The sequence below is a fragment of the Macaca mulatta genome, chromosome 15, assembly GCF_049350105.2.
Source record: "Macaca mulatta isolate MMU2019108-1 chromosome 15, T2T-MMU8v2.0, whole genome shotgun sequence".
Taxonomy (NCBI): Eukaryota; Metazoa; Chordata; class Mammalia; order Primates; family Cercopithecidae; genus Macaca; species Macaca mulatta.
This window is the reverse complement of record NC_133420.1, coordinates 16,018,795-16,035,873: the sequence shown is the minus strand read 5'-3', so window position 1 is coordinate 16,035,873 and position 17,079 is coordinate 16,018,795. Positions and strand designations below refer to the sequence as shown.

General features: G+C 54.4%; 1 protein-coding gene, 1 non-coding gene and 1 pseudogene across 34 annotated transcripts in view; 2 read left to right on the top strand and 1 right to left on the bottom strand.

Moving 5' to 3' along the window:
• PRRC2B (proline rich coiled-coil 2B) overlaps positions 1-14,349 on the top strand; it is a 131,891-nt gene extending 117,542 nt beyond the window's left edge. For 19 of the 33 annotated variants that reach the window (XM_077967413.1, XM_077967403.1, XM_077967417.1 and 16 more), the window contains 7 exons: positions 300-397; positions 1,370-1,497; positions 2,059-2,299; positions 5,612-5,767; positions 6,370-6,461; positions 8,573-8,654; positions 9,900-14,349. In XM_077967413.1, coding sequence (XP_077823539.1) covers positions 300-397; positions 1,370-1,497; positions 2,059-2,299; positions 5,612-5,767; positions 6,370-6,461; positions 8,573-8,654; positions 9,900-10,034 — 932 coding nt within the window. In that variant the 3' untranslated portion in view covers positions 10,035-14,349. Of the gene's footprint in view, positions 1-299; positions 398-686; positions 748-1,369; positions 1,498-2,058; positions 2,300-5,611; positions 5,768-6,369; positions 6,462-8,572; positions 8,655-9,899 lie in introns of all 33 variants that reach the window. The other 14 variants (XM_077967420.1, XM_077967422.1, XM_077967424.1 and 11 more) reach the window with 4 other exon arrangements.
• Positions 4,665-4,750, top strand: LOC114672903 (small nucleolar RNA SNORD62). Its single transcript, XR_003723432.1, has one exon. It is a non-coding gene; the product is annotated as a small nucleolar RNA SNORD62 (small nucleolar RNA).
• On the bottom strand, positions 13,502-14,302 carry LOC106993589 (uncharacterized; annotated as a pseudogene).
• Positions 14,350-17,079: the final 2,730 nt, after the last annotated feature.

Genomic DNA, 17,079 nt, shown 5'->3' with positions numbered 1-17,079 from the left:
TCTGGGGCAGTTGATGAGTGGGAGGTGGGAAGGGTAGGCCAGAGCCCACCTGCCTCCTCCCACCTCCTAGGTCTGACGCTGCATCCTCCCTGGGTTCCCTGAGGTGTGTGCCAGGCGTGTTGTGAGCAGGCGCGTGCTTCAGGCACACAGGGAACCGAGCAGCCTCTGTACACATGCCCTTGTCCGTCCGCACTGACTCTCCTGGGTAGAGCAGACCTGTAGACTTGTCGCCCTCAGGGACATCCAGAAGTAGTGAGGCTTGATGTTCTTCTACCTCCCTTCTGCCGCTCTGTTTCTAGGCAGCCACCTCCCGCCCCTGTACCTGGATGGCCATGTGTTTGCAAGTCAGCCCCGGCTCGTTCCTCAAACGATACCTCAGCAGCAGAGTTACCAACAGGTGACAGCAGCCAGCCAGGTGGCCTGGCTGGGGGTGGTGGGGAGGAGCCAGCACAAGGCGAAATTGGCTTGCTCTATCTGCTCATTGTCTGTCTGGTTTTCCGTCCCCCTCACATGTGGTGACCAGCACCTGGCCCGCCAGGAGACATGTGTTAAGTGAATAAACAAGAGACAGGGAAGAGGAGTGGAGTTGGCTGCTCCAGACTCTGCTTAGTTTTCCTTTCTCAAAGTTCTCCCTCCTGTGTCCTAGCCGGGGAATTAGCTAAAATGGAATTTTCTTTGGTGATCAGGTATCCTTCTGATGAAGAGAAGAAAGGCCTAAACTCCCAGGCATGGATGCATTAGAAAGAGGTAGTCTTAGAAATGAGCAGGCGTTGGTTATTTATGCAGGACTGGCATACTTTCTGTGCTGCCAAGGGGTGATGTTTGGAAGTCTCCCCTCTAACGCTGGTGCTGGGTGTTTGGGATGGTTCAGCCGCCCCTCGACCCATGTGCCTGCCCAGCCACGACAGTGGCCTTCCAGGCAGAATCTGCTCCGAGCGCAGGCTTGCTGATGGAGGACGTGGTCTCTGCTGACCTCTTTAAAAACATGTTCTTAACTGCTGTATTGTTTGGTTTTCAAGATTTTGGTTCTTGCATAACTGGGTCAGACTGCATGTATCTTTGTTTTTGTACGTCGTTAAATTCAGCGTTATGTTTCTGGGACTCACCGCTGTTGATGTATGTGCTAGAATCCATTTTTGTTGCCGTATAGAATTCCAGGGTAGGGAGATGCTGCGGTTTGGGGCTGCTACCAGTTTTTCATTATAGGCTTTATCCCAATAGCAAGGGAAGCCCAGGAATGACATGCTGGCATTTGAATTTTGGGCGGTGTTCCAGCAGCCATGTGGAGAGGGGCAGGGGAGGTGGGAGGGGAGGAATCACCTGGATGGGCCTTGCGGTTACCTCCACCACCCCGTTTTCCCGTTCACAGGCCGCCGCTGCCCAGCAGATCCCTATCTCCCTTCACACATCTCTGCAGGCACAAGCTCAGCTTGGACTGAGGGGTGGGCTTCCTGTGTCCCAGTCCCAGGAGATCTTCAGCTCCTTACAGCCCTTCAGGTGAGCTCAGGTACCAGCTTGTGGAGCTGGCAGCTCACAGCCAGGGCCTCAGCCCTGTGTGCAGCCTTTGTCCTGTGGCTGTTTGGTGCTTCTCTGCTTTGGGGCAGCGGGGTGGGGAGGGGTGGGGCTTTGCTCTGGATCACTCTTCAGTCCGTTGTTAACTGTGCTTTAGGAGAGGCCTGGGGTGAGCTGATATGTGGCAGGCCTTGTTTTGCTTTTCCATGTCATCTTGCCTCCTTCCCTTGCTCCTTCCTCCTCCTCTCCCCTTGACTCCCTGCCTCCTCCCCACCGCGGGCTGCTCTGTCAGTGTGGCTGCCAGTCATTGTGGCTGATGTCCTGTGCCTCGTACAGCTTGGATGTGTTCACTTGTTTAATCCAGCAGCATCAGCGCCATCTAAGAGCTTGTTCTCAGGCCCCATCCTGGACCCTCTGAGTCGCGCTCTGGGAGTGGGGCCGGGGATCTGTGTTTTAGGAAGCTCTCTGGGGGATCTCTGACGGGTGGGACGAGATCCACAGCTGGACTCATCGACCTGATCCTGACCATCTGTCTGGCTTTTGCAGATCTCAGGTGTACATGCACCCCAGCCTGTCACCGCCCAGCACCATGATCCTCTCTGGGGGCACAGCCTTGAAGCCTCCGTACTCTGCGTTCCCAGGCATGCAGCCCTTGGAGATGGTGAAGCCGCAGTCTGGCTCACCCTACCAGCCCATGAGCGGGAACCAAGCCCTGGTCTATGAGGGCCAGCTCGGCCAGGCTGCAGGCCTGGGTGCCTCCCAGATGTTGGACTCCCAGCTCCCACAGGTCAGGAATTCAGTCACTCCACCCAAAGCCCTAGGCTTCTTTCCTTCATGACCTTGCCTTTTCTTTCCGCCCGCCTCAGTGTGTGCTGGCCTATCATGCTGTTCGTTGGTAGCCACCGTGCCCGCTCCTCAGTGTGCGGGAAATCAGCCTCTTCTGAGTAGCCCCATCACCTTTTTTTTTCTTTTGGACAGAGTCTGTCACCTAGGCTGGAGTGCAGTGGTATCATCTCGGCTCACTACAACCTCTGCCTCCCGCATTCAAGCGATGCTTCTTCCTCAGCCTCCTGAGTAGCTGGGACTACAAGCGTGTGCCACCGCGCCTGGCTAATTTTTGTATTAGTAGAGATGGGGTTTCACCATGTTGGCCAGGCTGGTCTCGAACTCCTGACCTCAAGTGATCTGCCCGCCTTGGCCTCCCAAAGGGCTGGGATTACAGGCGTGAGACACCACCCCCGGCCCCTCGTCCACCTCTTTATTCTCAAGACTTGGCTGTGCCCTAAGCACTGCCTGCTCCTGCAGCCCCCAGATGGGGGCTCCTTCCTTTCTCCCTGCCCTTGTGCAGTAGGGTGTGGAATGGGGTAGGAGTCCTGTTTGCATAGTTGTTGATGCTTCTAGACTCCTTCCTTCCTCCCTGAAACCCCAGCTTTGAAGCCCACACCATAGACTGTGCCTGACAAGCCCTCCACGCTGCTATGGTGCCGTCACCACATCCAGCGTCTGCTGTGAAATCTTCCTCTCCGTCGACCTGTGGGCAGCATTTGGCACCTTTGAGGGTCACCCTCCTTGTCTGGCCTGGCTTTCAGTCTGTCTCCACTCTCCTGTTCCAGTTCCTAGTGGTTTTGATGTCTGCAGAGATGACCCTGGGTCTTTGTGCCATGGACCCTGTCCATGCAGTTCGTGCCCTCCTCACCACTGGTGCCCTTGTTCACTTGGGCCCCTGCTCTGTGCAGTTCTCTCTAGGCTTGGCCGCTCCCAGTAGCTGTGGCTCTCGCATAATCTCAACTTCCAGCGTCCCTCTCAGTTGTCACCTCTGGCTTTTTCAACTCCCTCTAGTGACCCAGCTCGAAAATTCTTTTTTTTTTTTGAGATGGAGTTTCACTCTATCACCCAGACTAGAGTGCAGTGGCTGGCACAGTCTCGGCTCACTGCAACCTCTGTCTCCTGGGTTCAAGCGATTCTCGTGCCTCAGCCTCCCGAGTAGCTGAGATTACAGGCGCCTACCACCCACCGGCTAATTTTTGTATATTTAGTAGAGATGGGATTTCACCATGTCAGCGAGGCTAGTCTCGAACTCCTGACCTCAAGTGATCCACCCACCTTAGCCTCTCAAAGTGCTGGGATTACAGGTGTGAGCCACCACGCCCAGTCTCCACCACCCACGTTTTTGTCATTCTCCCACTTGGCTTGGCTTCTTCCTCCCCATCAGCAGATCCGTTGAGCCACGTGTCCTTTGCATTTCATCCAAGCTGTGGCTCTGAGTCAACCACCACCCTCCTAGCAGCTTTTCAGACTTGCATCTTGCCCCTCACTGCCTCCCATCTGTGATCTCCCTTTCTGTGTCACCCAGGAAACAGAAGCAGTGACAGTCTCCAAGCCCCTGTGGCCACATCCCTGCCTGGGTGCTGCCTGTGCCCCTGGGGGGCCCCACCCCAGCAAGTCTCCCTCCCTTTCATGCATCGGATGGCCCTTCCTGTCAGTACACAGACGAGTTGCAGTGCTGACCCCGTAATCCCGCCCCCCACAGCCCTTGAAGCACTGTCTTCACCCAGTTACCAGGCCATCACTCCTGGCTTTCCTGCTGCCTCAGACTTCCTCCTCAGTCTCCTTTGCTGTCCCCTCTCCTTCCCAGTCCGTAACAGTTGGCATGCCCCTGGGCCCTGCTTTGGGCGTCTTTTAAGAGTCATGGCTCTAAATTCCTCCATCTTCTCCTCACTCCCAAATGGACATCTTCAGCTCAGATCTGTCCCTGGAATTGAATGTGAAATCCAATGAACTTTCCAGCACCTCTCCTGTGGTCTCATGACATCTCAAGACTCATCATATCCAAAACTCGATTTTCCTCCCCGTCCTTCTGCTTGTCCAGTCCATGTCCTCTTTTGCTCCCTTCTCCCCTCACCTCACCCGACCCTTCAGCGGGCCTGTCGGCTCTGGCTTTAAAAGCATTCAGAATCCAGCTGAGTCTCATCCCCTCCACCCCCGCTGCACGCTGTCCAGCTCCTGTGGGGGCTCCTACCTGGCCTCCCTGCAAGTCAGATCATACCCCAAGTCAGCACTCTAAATGGCAGCATGTCCCCATCATCTTCATCCTGCACCATGTTGGTGCTCCAAGGAGGAGCATGGTGTTTTGCGGCTCTGGCCACTACACGTCTCAGTGATGTAATTCCAATAGATCCTTCTGACCCTCCACTGTGGACTCAATAGCAGGGAGATGAAGAGGACAGTGACTGAGAGACCAAACGTGGCCCAGCCCTGCTACCCCATTGTGTCCCCCTGTCCTTAAGAGTCTCCAGGCCCACATCTCCCCCTCACCTATCTTGTTCTAGTTAGTTAGGCCCTGCAGCCACCCTGTTCTCCTGTCACAGCATGCTTCAAAGAACCCCCACAGCCCAGAATCCAGCCAGTCTTGTTTTTACCACCACTTGATGCAAAACAGTGAGAGTCTTGAATGTTTGTGCTGTACAGAGGAATGCAGAGATACACGTCTGGTGCGGCTTTCATCTTTTGGGATTTGGCTTGGCCATTACTTCTGACTTTCCTCACTCGTCCTCTCCTTGCCCACCCCGCCCTGTGTGCACCCACAGATCTGGTGTGCACACACAGATCCTGTGCCACTTTGCACCCTGAGTGTCCTGCAGCTGTGTCCAGCGTGTGACATGCCACCCTGGCAGTGTGCAGGCCCATGTCGGACAGGGCCCTGCCGCTTCCCCAGCACCTCGTATGCTTTTAGTAAGCACTTGCTGGACAAAGGCAGAAAGGGCTGAAGATAGACGCAGCCCTTAGCAGAGATGTGGATGAGACACACTTAACGCTGTTAGCTCCTGTGCCTGCAGCCAGCTTCGTCTTGCCCGTTTTCTCACCACCTACTCCATTCCAGCAAGAAGACGTGCCCCTGCCATCGAAGGTGTGAAATCCTGGGCGATGTTTGCTGTGCTACAGTAGAAATCAGAGCGTGTCCTGCTGTGTGCAGGCTTTGCTTTAGTTCTTCTGAAGTGTATGAATTTGAAGTACATGTGCAGTCGCTCTTTGGTGCGTGTTTGGGGTTTCTCCGTAGCATCGGTCGGTCCCCCTCCTGACTGTCGTTGTCACCCAACAGCTGACCATGCCACTGCCTCGGTACGGCTCGGGGCAGCAGCCGTTGATCCTGCCCCAGTCCATTCAGCTGCCGCCTGGGCAGAGCCTCTCTGTTGGGGCCCCCCGAAGGATTCCTCCGCCCGGGTCCCAGCCGCCAGTCCTGAACACCAGCAGAGAGGTAAGGGGACCCATCTGCCTCTGACCCTAGGGAGGGGACCTTGTGTCACCAACCTTTTCTAGCAAGCTAAGTACCCCTGTGTGGTAGAAAGAGCCAGTGGCCTGGGTGTGTGCAGGACTGTCAGGGCAGAAAGGAAGGTGACCGTGTGTGGGGCCATCACACAGGCAGGTCCTGGGGACTCTGAAGTTGTCGACGGCTGAGGACCAGGAACCAGCATTCCTCCCCGGCTCCCCAGGAGGCCCTGCTATGGACGGCCATGCTTCATTGGCTCTCCCACCTCACTTTTAAAAAAGAACAAAATATTGTGATGGTTCTTGCTTTCTAAGAAGCAGCCCTCTTGAGTCTGGTTTGGAGGGGAGGGGCTTGCAGATTCCTCCAGAACAGGGGTGCCCAGCCCCTGGGCTGCAGAGCTGTCCTGGTCTGTGGGAGAATTGTCTTCCATGAAACTGGGCCCTGGTGCCAAAAACCACTGCTCTAGAAGATGCCTCCCTGGGAATTCGCACGGCCCTCACCGCCTCTGCCCTGGGTTGTTCAGTGAGTCTGTGTGGTCCAGCTGTGTCCAGGGCCTCAAATGACAACTTGTTGCTGCTTGGTCTCTCTAGCCCTCTCAGATGGAGATGAAAGGCTTCCACTTTGCCGACAGTAAACAGAATGTCCCTTCAGGAGGCCCCGTGCCATCGCCACAGACCTACAGGTAAAACCACTCCCTGGGGACTGTGTGCTATGAGCTGAGCAGTTGCCAGAGCCGTGGCCCGGTGGCTCAGAAGAATCTGTGGGCCTGGGGAGAGCCACCAGAGACCTGGTCCCTCTGTGGGCCACGTGTCACTGTGGTGGTTCGGCACGGGGATGCACTTGTGTTGCAGTTAAACGTGGGGGAGTGAGGAATCAGGAGAGTGGTTTCGGCTTTAATCATTATAATAAATAAGATGCTCTGGATTGGGGAGCTTCCTGGAAAGGTAGGAAAAGGAACGGCTGACATTTAGTAGGCGTCAGGACTGACGTGACTTCCCATCAGATCCAAAAACAGGACCCACTGGCCACAGGGCTGCATCCTGCCTGGCAAGGGGAGAAGCATGGCCTTTCCCAGCGTCTCTGTCCTCGGACTTGCCCTATGACCCCTGCCAGGGGACTTTTTATTGCTGGGCTTGTGGGGCCATTCCTTCCACACTACAAACCAGCACCCTCTTTTTGCTTCCTTTGTGTCTGTCTCCACCTCCAGCAACTGTCTCAGGGTCCCCTTAGCTGGATACTCAGGTGGCTCTGTCGGATGCCAGCGAGAGCCTCTGGTCCACTGCCGTTTCTGCCCGTGCTGGTGTGTGAAGGCAGCATGCGCTGGCCCTGGGCTCCGAGGGCTTGTACAGTCCACCCTTGTTACATGTGGGAGAGTCCTGAGACCCCTTTGTGTTTATAAATGAGTGAAACAGACCTGCCTGACCCATGGTGCCCTGTGAGGTTAATACCATCGCTGCAGGCGCCACGAGGTGTCCCCATGACTACACAGGTCCTTGCAGACCCGAGGAGTGCTCTGCAAGCCGGGCCCCCATGGTCTGCAGGTTGCTCCGGCTGCGCCCCCTCTGGCCCGCTGCCCTTTGCCTGTCTTCCGTCACGGCATTCCACTCTTGTACCTTCATTTCCAGAGAAAGGGGTTTTTGTGAATTTTCCTCCCATTCTTTCTTTTCTGTTCTTATTTTCACTCTCCTGGCTTCATTTATTTCTGTTTTTAGTACATTTTGTTTTCCTACCATGTCTGTCATATAGACCAAAACATCAGGACTGTGTGAAAAAGATAGCTGGACAGTACCGACCATGGAGCGGAACTGGAAGGAGGAAGGCAGCTGCAGGTCTCAGCAGATGCTGTCCTGCTGCTGCCACAAGCAGATTCCAGAAGCCTCAAAAAGGCAAAACCCAGAGAACAGAGCCTGACAGGACAAGAGTCGCCTGTGTCTATGTAGTTGTAGGAATGAATGGCAGCAGATTATTCTTTGGAGCATATTTAGACAGTGGAAGCCTTAAACTAGTAGCTTTGTTTCTATGGTGTTTTAGGGGGGTTGGGGAATTGCTATAATTGTGTAAAGCAGTGTTTCCCAAAGTGTTCTGGAAATAGAGTTGCCGAGATGTGCGCTGCAAAAACAAGGGTTCCCTGGTCAGGTCCTTGGGGGAGTGCTGTCCCGGGTTGGCCTGCTGGGGAGGGCATTCACCACACAGAGGCTGAGCGGCCCTAGGTTGAGAGTCCTGTTGAACTCTGCACACGGCACTTAGGCTTTTTGACCGCAGACTTGTTTTCCACGTAGCACCCACAACATCCCTGGGAACTAACTAGTGGTCATTGGGACACATTTAGAAGTATGTTGTACATTTTGGTTCCCCCACCCCTTCTTCTAAAAAGTTAAGACTAGAACAATACTCGGCACAGTTCTGGCTCAGTGTCAGGCTTCTAGGCCTTTTGTCTGGGGCACTGCATCATGTTGGTCCAGACCCTGAGACAGCCAGTGTCGCTTTCTGCACAGCAGGACAGCCGTTCCCACCTGTACAGGGCCTGGGCCTCCCTCTCTTGTGATGCGTCTCCTTGAGCTCTGTCCTGGAGGTGCTGGGGTGGTCAGTGACAGTCACCCCCTCACCCTTCTGCGTTCTGGGCTGTCTTAGGTCTATGGTTGTTTTCCATCCGAGAGATCCACAGACCGTCCCGAGCACGCGCCTCTGGCCACAGGCCCTTCCTTCCTTGTGCCTCCTCCGTGTGCTAGGCTTTGACTCCATTTCTGTGGTGACACGTTGTGTATTCTCAACCCCTGCCTTTGGTTTTTTCAGGCCTAGCTCTGCTAGCCCCAGTGGGAAGCCCTCTGGATCAGCAGTTAACATGGGCTCTGTGCAGGGACACTACGTGCAACAGGTAGAAGATGGCTTTCCAGACCCTTCAGCCCTGGACACTTAGGCCTGTCTCCAAGCGCCAAAAGAGAAGGGACTGTCCAACCTATCTGAGCGCTCCTTGTCTAAAGAGAGCCATGCCCTAGCGGTTAGAGCACGGAACCAGGAGCTGGGCCGTCCGCGTCCCTCCTGGCGAAGGCATTTCTCCTCTTGACGGGCGTCTGGATCCTTCCTTGTCCTGCAGAGAAGGGAGGATGCCGATTCCTCTGAGGAGGTGGTGCTGGAAGGTGGACCAGCCCTGGCAGGTCGGGGCTGAGGTGCCCTGGGAGACTCGGTTAGGTTTGGGGGTCGGCTCTAGGAGCCCGGGTGCGCGCGCTGGTTCTGGTCAGTGGTGTGTCTCGTTTTTGTCTTGGCCGGGTGGGAGCACAGGTGAAGTTAATTTTACCCATATAATGAAAAGGACATCGCAGTGTATTTTCCTGCAGGCACTATTCTCTTCTCTGTTCTCTAAAACATGCTGGGGCTCAGAGCTTAGGCCCCTCAGACCTGGGTTTTTAATCAGTCACTGTGCCTGGCTGGTAGAGGTGGGCAGTGATTGCTCTCATTGGTTCCCTTGGGGGTCATGAGAGTTGTGTGGAATGAGCTTCTAAAGCTTTCTTCCAGAGTTCAGGCCTGGTGGGGGGCAGATGCGCTGACTGCTCTGTGACTTCCCCCCCCCACTCCCTGTGTAGAGCCACAGACCAGGGGAGCCCTGACTAGGAATGGGGCCCCAGGAAGAGGTTACAGAGTGGGAGTGGTAGGGGGTTTGGCTGAATCGCGGCCAGAGATCTGTGGGGCAAGTCTGCCTAGGGCCCCAGCAGACAGTCGGGGGCTCCGAGACGTGCAGGGGGCACTTGGATCTACTCGAAGGGGCTTTTTTGCCTGCGGGGCAGGAGGTGCACTGATTTGAAAAGGTTCTTCCAGTTGGCCTTGGGACCGGAACTGCTTCCGCCCTGGGATGTGCCATGGCGGAATTCTTTGTGGAGGACCCGGTGTCTTCCTGCCTCTCCGAATCACTGCACTCGGGGCTCATAGGAGGGAGCAGAGAGGGCACTCGCGCCACTTTCCTTACTAGGAGGAGGGTTTCTAAGTCTGGTCCTTCAACCAAGGGACGGATGACTTACGGGAGCTTTCCCTGCATCTCAGGAGCAGGAAGGGAGTGGTGGGAACTGTGTGTCCAAACACGCTTCAGCGCCAGGGTCACTTTGTTTTCCCATTCATCTGTCCAAAGGCAAAACAACGAGTGGATGAGAAACCCAGCCTGGGAGCCGTGAAGCTGCAGGAGGCCCCCTCGGCTGCCTCCCAGATGAAGCGAACCGGAGCGATCAAGCCTCGGGCTGTCAAAGTGGAGGAGAGTAAGGCCTGATGGTGCCTGGCTGCCACCTCATGTCGCCCCACTGGGGATGGTGCCGCCATGCGGCCTTGACATAGCCGACACTCGGGAGCCTCACCAGATCCACTGTCCAAATGCCTGGCCCGGACTGAGAGACCTCCCTCCTCTCCACTCCCGAAAGCTCCGTTGTCAACCAGCTTGCACCCGTGGATATATGGCAATGACCCGCTTGCTTTGATATGAAACAAAAAAGCAAACGACACCTTCATCCCATCTGCTCCCACCGTGACCGTGGAGTGACGCCTCCCGTGCAGTGCAGATCTGCCCTCCCTGCCTCCTCCCTGTCCTGCCGCACAGCCAGGGCGCCTTCTCAGCAGTGCTTCCGGCCCAGCCGCCCAGTCCTAGGCACAGTGGTTTGGCAGCAGGGTCATTTTACTTTGAGGCTTTTTGTTTTAAAATGTAGCCAAGGTTTTTACAAAGGGGAAAGGAAAAGAAAACAGAAACGCAAGCTCCCTGTGTATAGCTGAACTTTTATATGTTTCTCGCCAGCCCCTCTCCTCCCTCCCATCTCTAGCCTCTGTCCAGTTTAATTTGATACGTCACTGCAGTACCTTAAGAGGTGACTCTTAAGAATGCATCCCCTCCTGATTCCTCAGCTGGTTCATCTTTGAGGTTATTTGCAAAAAGAAATGGAGGTTCTCGAGGGCACCCGTTGCGAGCACTCTGGTGCCTGGCTCCCCGCCTAGGAAGCAATGGGGTGCGCAGAGCAGCAGGCAGGTGGCGGCGGGGGGGTCACAGTTGGGTTCCAGCTCCTGGCCTGATGAGCCCAGGGTGCCTACAGGCAGCCCATGAACTTGATGACGGTTTTAGCATGAGAATCACACAGGGTCCCTGTCCTGAGCTGCTCTGAAGCCGGTGGATGTGCTGAGCACTAGAGACCAGTCATGGAGGTGGCTGCTGGTGGCTCCCAGGCTGGCCCAAATGGGATGAGCTGAGACACCACAGGCCCATCCCAGGCCCCGTGCCCTCTGCTTCTGGGGCTCCACACCCTGCCCCTCAGGGGCGCTGTGTTTCACGCACTCTTTCCTTGAAGCCTTCTGTAACCTGTTGTTTTCCTTCCTTCCTCTTCTGGAGCCTGCTGCTTTCTCTGGACCCGTCTCCACCTCCCACACAGCTCGTCGTGAACACCACTTGGTGACGGAGGAGTGGACCTGCGTGTGGTCCCCAAGTGAGGCCGCTGGGAGTTTGTCCTTTTCCTCCTTTGCTTCACTCCCAGCAGCAGACCCAGGTTGTCAGGACAGGAGGGCCTGAGCTAAGCAGCAGGCATCAGTCTCATTTGTCTTCAGATGACCGGGGCGGGGGCAGGGTGAGGCTGGGTGGAGGGCTGACCAAGGTCCAGAGGGCCTGCGCAGTCTCTGCAGGGGCAGCTTCTCCAGCCAGAGGCTTGTGTGAGCCATCGTGTGCTGGGCTTGTCGTTGTTAAATAAGAAACAAGGAAATCACTCCAGATTCTGTCATTCCAAGGAAAGGGAAGGGGACAGTTCAAGTTTCTTAGCTGTTCTTAGGGGTCACTGAGCGTCTACCTGTCCTTCCAGAGGAGGCCAGCTCAGAACACCGTGAGGAGAGGGCCAGGGATGCACCGCCCAGAGGCTGCCCTCGGCGTCTCATGGGTGCAGGACAGCGCTCGGGCTTGGGCTCTAAGCTCTGTGTCTAGTGTAGAACATGGGGAAGGAGCATCTTAGGAACTGCTAAAGTAACTTCTTACTGCTCTCACAATTCTAAGGAAGTGGGAGAACGGCCTCCTACAAACAGTGCCCACCCCAGAGCTGCCTGGGAAGGAGCAGTTTTACTGAAAGCTGCTTTACTGTTCACCTGCATCTTTCAGCAGCTCCCCTCCTGCCCTCACCTGGTCTTTTCCCTCTTCATCCAGTCTTTACGCTGGAGTCCTTTCCCCAGGGGCTGTCCACCTGACAGTTCCGGGCATTCCCTACCTGAGCTGCGTGTCTGCTTTCCCTTCTCCCACTGCAAGCGGCTGCTTGTGGGGCCTGGGATGAGCCCTCTTTGTCCCTATCCGCCCCCCTTGCCAAGCCATTCCTGGGTGAGTCCAGGCCTGCGGGAGCCACACATTCATCTCCACCTGGACACTTGAGCCACATGGCGAGACCCCTCCCACCCGACGCGGTGGTGCGTACGATTTGTCGAAAGAAAAAGCCTCCCGGATGCTGTTAAAAAGATACACCCTTCAGGTGAACCTGGCATCAGACCCACAGTACTTGCTGTTTGAGAAAAAATAAAAACAAAAAGGTCACCTGTTCTCCAGCCCTTTTCTCTTACCCGGTATTTCCTTCCTTCCTTCTCCCCGACCCCAAATAAAAAAACAAAAAACACTAGAATTTATTTATATGTATTGATGTTGTAGGTCTAGATAAAAAAAAAAGAAGTAAATGTTTCACTGCTCTATTTATATATAATGTCTGAATTAATTCTGTGCAGGAAAGGCCAGGAAATTGCATGTGAAGTTTGGTGCAGTCACCACCTCTGTGTGACCTGAGCTGCAGTCTCTTCGCTGAGATGCAGATTTTAAATGAGACTGGGGGCTGAGGGCAGGCCTCAGGCCTCCCAGCGCCCCAACCCCTCCTTGGTCTGATTAAATGCAGTTCTTAGTGCAGAGACGTTTTAAGGTGCAATATATCTCTTCCTTTCACGTGGTTTTAGAGCCAAGCTCAAGGTAGTAGGACGTAGGGTCTTATTTTGTTTTCAAACCCCCATCTTCAGAGCGTAGATACATGCAGAGGCTTCTGCCAGGATACCACGGGGCCTTGGTGGGAACAGGTGGAGACCAGCGCTTGCCTTTTCTGCTGCTGAGTGGGGGGTCAGAACCCACTCACTTTTGCCTGCTCAAGTTGCCCTCTTCCCGATGCTGGCAGCTCTGCCTTTGCCATCGGGGGTGCGGCCCATTGCTCAGCAACCAGTGGCCTTGCGGTGGTATTTGTCCACTGTCCGCTAGAGTGGGATGAAGTCCAGAGTGTGGGTGTGCATCTGAAATGCTCATCCACCCACTGGGGACTTCAATGCTAGCTGCATTCGGTTTGGTTTTCTTCACTGTTGGCTTCTCCCCCCAGTTTTTTTTTTTTAAACATTTGTATTGTTTTCAAACTTGGAATTCATAGACACTCTGGCTCTAGGTTCCTTAAGGGGGAAACAAAGGATGACTTTATTTCACATTCAAGAAAATCAGTTCAGTTCCAAAGCTGTGGTCCTTCCAGCCACTTCTAGGGACACTGGGGTACCTTGTTAAACATTCACATCAGTGCTCTCCAGCCGAGCTGTCGCCCTCCTATCTTAATGGATCTGCCTTCCGGATGGTCAGTGACGCCTTCTGGAAGCTGAGCGCACACAGGTGCACGGCCGTGCTGTGGCCTGGCCTGCTGCGGCAGCATGGCAGCTCTGGTGGAGCCTGCTCCCTTGCCATTTGGTTCCCCTCTGCCAAGTAACTGCAGGCTGCCCCTCAAATCTTCATTTGTCCCTTTTCACTTCCTGCAGAGCAAGCCTAGGTTAGAGGGTCTGCTGGAAATGGCCTTTGAAGACCAAGGATACCAGAGTGTGTGTGCTCTGTCATATTCTGTGATGAATGGGAAACAGGCTTCCAGAAAGCCAGCTCTCTTCTGAAATGTGACGGACCTAAGCAGGAAGTCATCCAGGACAGGAGTGGCTTGGTGTTGGAGATGGACGCTGTTGCCCTGCCATGCTCCACCAGGGCCACCAGTGTATATCTGGCTGGTGGTCTTCGGGCACGTGAGACCTGCTCTTCACTGTCTCTACCCCAGTTGGTGGCCTCCAGGATGGTAGTGGCACCCCCAGAGCCCCCATCTTCAGCATGTTCCGGAGCCTCGGAGTGGAAATTCCTGCTAAGGCTCTGTGTGGACGCCTTTCTCCCATGATCTAAAGGGGACACTATACTCTTAAGCTTTTGACCTCATGCCTTGTGTAGTAAAAAAAGGATTTGGGGGTTTTTGTTTGGTTCCTGAGAGGGCTGTGTTTTTTGTTTTGTTTCCTTTTGTTTATGTTTTGGCCTTTCCTCTTTGTCTTTCCATGTAGACCAGATATTTGAAAGGGCAGACGATGGCTAGAGGTGTAAGTGCAGCTTGTTTAGACGTTATTTCGGGAAACTTACCTTGGATGGGAAATGGAATCGTGGATTCACCAGGCCGGTGCTGGCACACTCAAACCCTCGCCCTTTCCCTCCGGTTCAGTACCTATTGTTTCTCCTTTCAAATATGTGATTGTACTAGCTCTTTCCATATGAAAGAATTCTCCTTATTTAAATAAAAAAAGTTAAAAAAGATAAAGCTGAACATGCTTTCTCAGGTTGTACATCCCTCTTTTCTTGGTAATTTGACCAGAGAGAACCACAGATCAAAGAGTTCTAATTTTACAGAGTTCACATGGAAATTAGGAGTGGCACGGCCGAAATGCCTTAACAGAAGCTGTATGGGTAGAGAAGGGATTGAAACCCGTGGTTAAGAAGCATCTTCCAAATGCTGCAGCATCAAGCACTCTCCACTCTTCCCACGGATGGCATCTGGCTGTGTGCAGAGCCTGCCTGCGGCCCCATCACTTGCCATGAGAAATGAGCTGGTCAGAGGAGGTAAGCATTTGATGTGGTGTGTGGTGGTGTCACTTCCAGCAGTGCTTTTGCAGGAAGTGGAGGAGGATTATGCTGTGCTTTGGGGTGGGGAAGGAGCAAGCCAAGCCAGGCCTGCGGCAGCGAAGACTAAAAGGTAAGAATGAGTTGAGGCAGCAGTTCTCAGTTTTGCCATTGCCTCACTGTGTGACCTGGGGAAAGAGTCAGTCTCCTTAATCATAAAATGCAGACTGTAATGGTATCGACCTCATGGGGTAGTGCAGATTCAAAGTCACCAGTAGCTTTTAGCTTAGTGCCTAGAACCAGCTAAGAAAACTTACAAATTACCTCCAAGAAATAAAACGCTGTTTCCGTGAGAAACACCAATCCCTCAACTTCCTTCTAAGCCTTTTGACTATGGAAGAGAGTTGGGGACCTGGGCACAGGCATCTCAGCTTTAACCAGCCACACTCACTGCCCTGATTCACTGCTCCCTAGGGACAGGTGGCTCAGAAAATCTCAAAGGGAGACGGGCCCTGAAGGAAGCTAGTCCTGAGGTTGGGGACTTGCAAGACGGAGGCTCTCAGTCCTGAGGCACCACCACTGTTAGCATGGCATGAACCAAAGCTCAACAGGCCAGCCCCACTCCCTCCTGGGGCCCAGGGAACCTTCCCTGCCCACTGTAAACACAGTTTGCCTGCAGCCTCTGGCCACAAACACAGGTGAGCCCCAGCTCCTTCCCTCTCTGTGGGATCTTGGGTGAGTCACATAACCACTCAAGGGTAAGCCATAAAGAAGTAACCACTAAATTCTCAACTGGTGTCATCTAACGCTATGTTGACCAACATGGAAAAAAAATCTTGCAGACAGCCAAGAACCGTAATTAAGGTTATTAAACCTATAGTGTGTCCTTTTGGTCTGCATAGATTAACATACAAATAGACCAGGAGATCAAGAAGAAGCGAGGCTGAGAAGAGTGATCCATCAGCCTGGTTGCCTTGCTGTCAGTTACCCTGCTCTGGGTGCCGACTGTTCCAGGGAAAACATGGGAAGGGGTGCATTCACCCAACCAAAAGTACCATGTCTGCCCCAAAGCAGGCCTTTGGGAAGGCTCTTGACCCTGAGCACAGGGGGCTGGAGAGGCTGATGGAGAAGGAGGAGGAGCCCTGGGAAGGGAGGAAGAAGCCTCCAGTCTTCTGCCACGGAGTTTAGGGGAGGTGCCCCCACTGGAGCCTCTGATGGTCTTGCAGCCCCCACTCATGTCCGGGTTTTTTTTTTTTTTGGTTTTGTTTTTTGTTTTGAGACAGGGTCTCACTCTGTAGTCCAGGCTGGAGTGCAGTGGTGAGACCAAGGCTCACTGCAGCCACGGCCTCCTTGCCCCAAGCGATCTCCTGCCTCAGCCTCCCTTGTAGCTGGGACTGCAGGCGGACGCCAACAGGCCCGGCTAATTTTTGCAATTTTTTTATGGAAACGTGGTCTCCCTATGTTGCCCAGGCTCTTCTGGAACTCAAGCGGGCTCACGCGATCCTCCCAACCTCGGCCACCCAAAGTGCTGGGGTTACAGGTGTGAGCCACCGCCCCCGGCCCTAGGTGCTTTTTAAATGCACTTACCCTCAGCCATTTCACTAGATGTATGTGCAAGCAGATTCGTGGCATCTATGTTTTTTTGGCAAGAAAACTAGGAGCGCCCATGGGCGTGGGAGCACGCACCTGTGGTCTCAGCTGCTTTGGAGGCCGAGGAGGGAGGATCGCTTGGGGCAGAGAGGTTGGGGCAGAGAGGTCGAGGCTGCAGCAAGCCGTGGTCCTGCCACTGTACTCCAGCCTGGGCGACAGAGCGAGACCCCGTCTCGAAAAATTAAGGCCAGACGCGGTGGCTCACGCCTGTAATCCCAGCACTTTGGGAGGCCCAGTCGAGCAGATCACTTCAGGTCGGGAGTTCGAGACCAGCCTGGCCAACATGGCGAAACCCCGTCTCTACTAAAAATACAAAAATTAACCGTGCGTGGTGGCGGGCGCCTTTAATCTCAGCTACTTGAGAGGCTGAGGCAGGAGAATCGCTTGAACCCGGGAAGCGGAGGTTTTGGTGAGCCGAGATCGCGCCATTGCACTCCAGCCTGGGCAACAAGAGCGAAACTCCGTCTCAAAAAAAAAAAAAAAAAAGAACTAGGAGCAAACTGGCGCGCCGGCAGAACGCCGTTGTGCAGACGCAGATTTAAGATCGCGCCAGATGGAATGAAAAAGCAAGGAGCAGAAGATGGGTGGGAGCCCACTGCGCTTTTAAAAAGCTGCATGTCTGCTTAGAGTACACACAAATCCTGGCACACAAAGCAGTAGCACCCGAGGGAGGCGAACTCCCGCGTTTCACACCTGCTTCTCGCCCGCTGCGCACGCGCCTCACCCTCGCCCAGTGCGCACGCGCGTTGCTACCCGCCGGACCCCGCAGGCGCGGTGAATC